Source organism: Belonocnema kinseyi, chromosome 4, assembly GCF_010883055.1.
Source record: "Belonocnema kinseyi isolate 2016_QV_RU_SX_M_011 chromosome 4, B_treatae_v1, whole genome shotgun sequence".
NCBI lineage: Eukaryota > Metazoa > Arthropoda > Insecta > Hymenoptera > Cynipidae > Belonocnema > Belonocnema kinseyi.
Genome location: NC_046660.1, coordinates 3,620,238 through 3,622,270, shown reverse-complemented (window position 1 = coordinate 3,622,270; position 2,033 = coordinate 3,620,238). Strand labels below are relative to the sequence as shown.

At 37.0% G+C, this 2,033-nt stretch overlaps 1 protein-coding gene across 2 annotated transcripts in view; it reads left to right on the top strand.

Moving 5' to 3' along the window:
* LOC117170695 (cadherin-89D) overlaps window positions 1–2,033 on the top strand; it is a 52,972-nt gene that overhangs the window by 49,498 nt on the left and 1,441 nt on the right. For both annotated transcript variants that reach the window (XM_033357671.1, XM_033357672.1), the window contains exons 17-19: window positions 336–404; window positions 1,428–1,625; window positions 1,746–1,955. In XM_033357671.1, the coding sequence (XP_033213562.1) occupies window positions 336–404; window positions 1,428–1,625; window positions 1,746–1,955 (477 nt within the window). The remainder of the gene's footprint in view (window positions 1–335; window positions 405–1,427; window positions 1,626–1,745; window positions 1,956–2,033) is intronic.

Here is a 2,033-nt window from a genome sequence, read left to right as displayed (position 1 = left end):
GATGACCCTGCATGTGTTGTACACAGTGTTATAATGAAAAGAAAAAGAGGTATAGAGGCTTTGTGAGGGAGTTGCGAAGGTTAGACCCATACTTATGTTTAATTAATCGTCCTTATCATCTGTGCTTTTGGATGTGCCAAGCTGAAACATTACCGCGCCTTCGTTGGGAGCAGGTGCAGTTTTTCTGATTACCACCCGCTCCTGGCGAAATTCCGCGGTTATCACTATGACAAACTTTTAATATTTGTCTATATGGATGGATGTATGGTTTACGTTGTACGCGCAGAATCATCTACTTATAAAAATTGTTTAATTACTACCATTTTTCTTTTCAGCTCTGATGTGTATTTGTATGCTATAGATCCGAATCTCAATATCGTCATCGATATGGAAACATTGCATAAGTAAGTATGATAACGCTTTACGTCCGTCTGGAAAGAGTAAGTATATGTGAAGTTAGGAGTAGAGGAATCCTCGTAGCGCGAAGAATGCTACCATAACGGGCTAGAATGTGAACCTCCTGGAGTGTAATAATAAAACTTCGCTCATTTTCGTTCAAGTAACTTGATGCATGATGGAATGAAAGAGTTTATTACAAGTTTGAATAAGATGCAAACGGTGATGGTCATCGTCCCCGCTGGGGCTTTGCCCCAGACTCCTCCCTCTGTTTCTTCAAGTCTACATATCTTCGGCTTTGCATATTATTCAATAAAGAAAAATAGTGTTCGATACTTGAGTAATCACGGGCGTTTTTTAACACGACTTGAAGCGATGATAATTCAAATTTCAACCTTCATATAGGGCTCACAAGAAAGGCATTATGTTTAAAGAAGACATATTTCTCTGCAAAGAACTAATTTGGATGATTTTTCATCAGGCCGATTTAATGGCGGGACTACTCTAAAACAATGATCCAACGGAGAATAAAATATCAAGAAGTTTTTTGTTTTTTCTGACCAAGCATGTCGCGAATTTTGGTGCAATGTTAAAACAGTGCCCGGCTGTGCATCATTTGAATTCACTGTCGCGTATAATTTGTCAATCTCAAGTAATCAAATTAAAACAGTACACATATTTATTTCAAAGTAGAACTTTCTGAAAATAGTCCTAAATATAAAAAGAACTTGATTTTTCACAGCTTAAGGTCTCTCTCTCTCTCACATGATTCAGACGATATTTTATATAAAATATGCATGTGTACAGCCGACTCAAAGTGCCGGTTTTGAAGATACTAGGTATGTTATGGCCATGTATATCTATGACATCACAATTTTTGACGGCATCGATGTACCTGGTCAGAACATTATTTTTGAACTGAAAAGGAGACATTGTAAGGTTTGCTGCAGAGGCATAAAAGCGGCTATATTCATGCATTTGTTGTTTAAAAATAATTCGAGGATTCATGTTTATTTTTACAAAAAATGTAGTGCATTCAGAAACAAAAGGATGGAAATAGACAGAGAATTGGATGTTCTGGACATTACCAAAAACGTACCGAGAAGAAGGAATCAACGATACCTTTTGTCCACTCTTGAAGTTGGTGTAGTTGTACTGGGATGTGTTGTTTTCGTTGGCACCCTCATCACTGCACTGTGTTTAACGTGTATTCGGAGAAACAAGAAAAGGTAAACTAATTGACTATACTAGTCTATAGGAATAATAATTTGGTGAGTTTTTTGCTATGGCAAATAGCTTCTGCAAAGGAATTGGTATAGTATATTATTACCAAAATTCTCTATTTATAGTCATCAGCGACAGCAAAACACTGCACTGTTTTCCACAAATGCTCCGGTCGTCGGATTTCCATTAACCGATGCGACTGGAACATTGCAGAAGCCGTCATTTTTTTCAAGTGTTACTGACCTCCACAGTCTACATTACAATACTGAACCTTTTTCTAGTGATGTACAACATCACAATTTATCTGACCACGAATCAAATATTCGTTTCCACAGGTATGAATGTTATACAGAGAAGCTCAGTATATTACCGTTAAAAACCTCGAGCCAATAATTCTTTTCCGATTCAAAAAA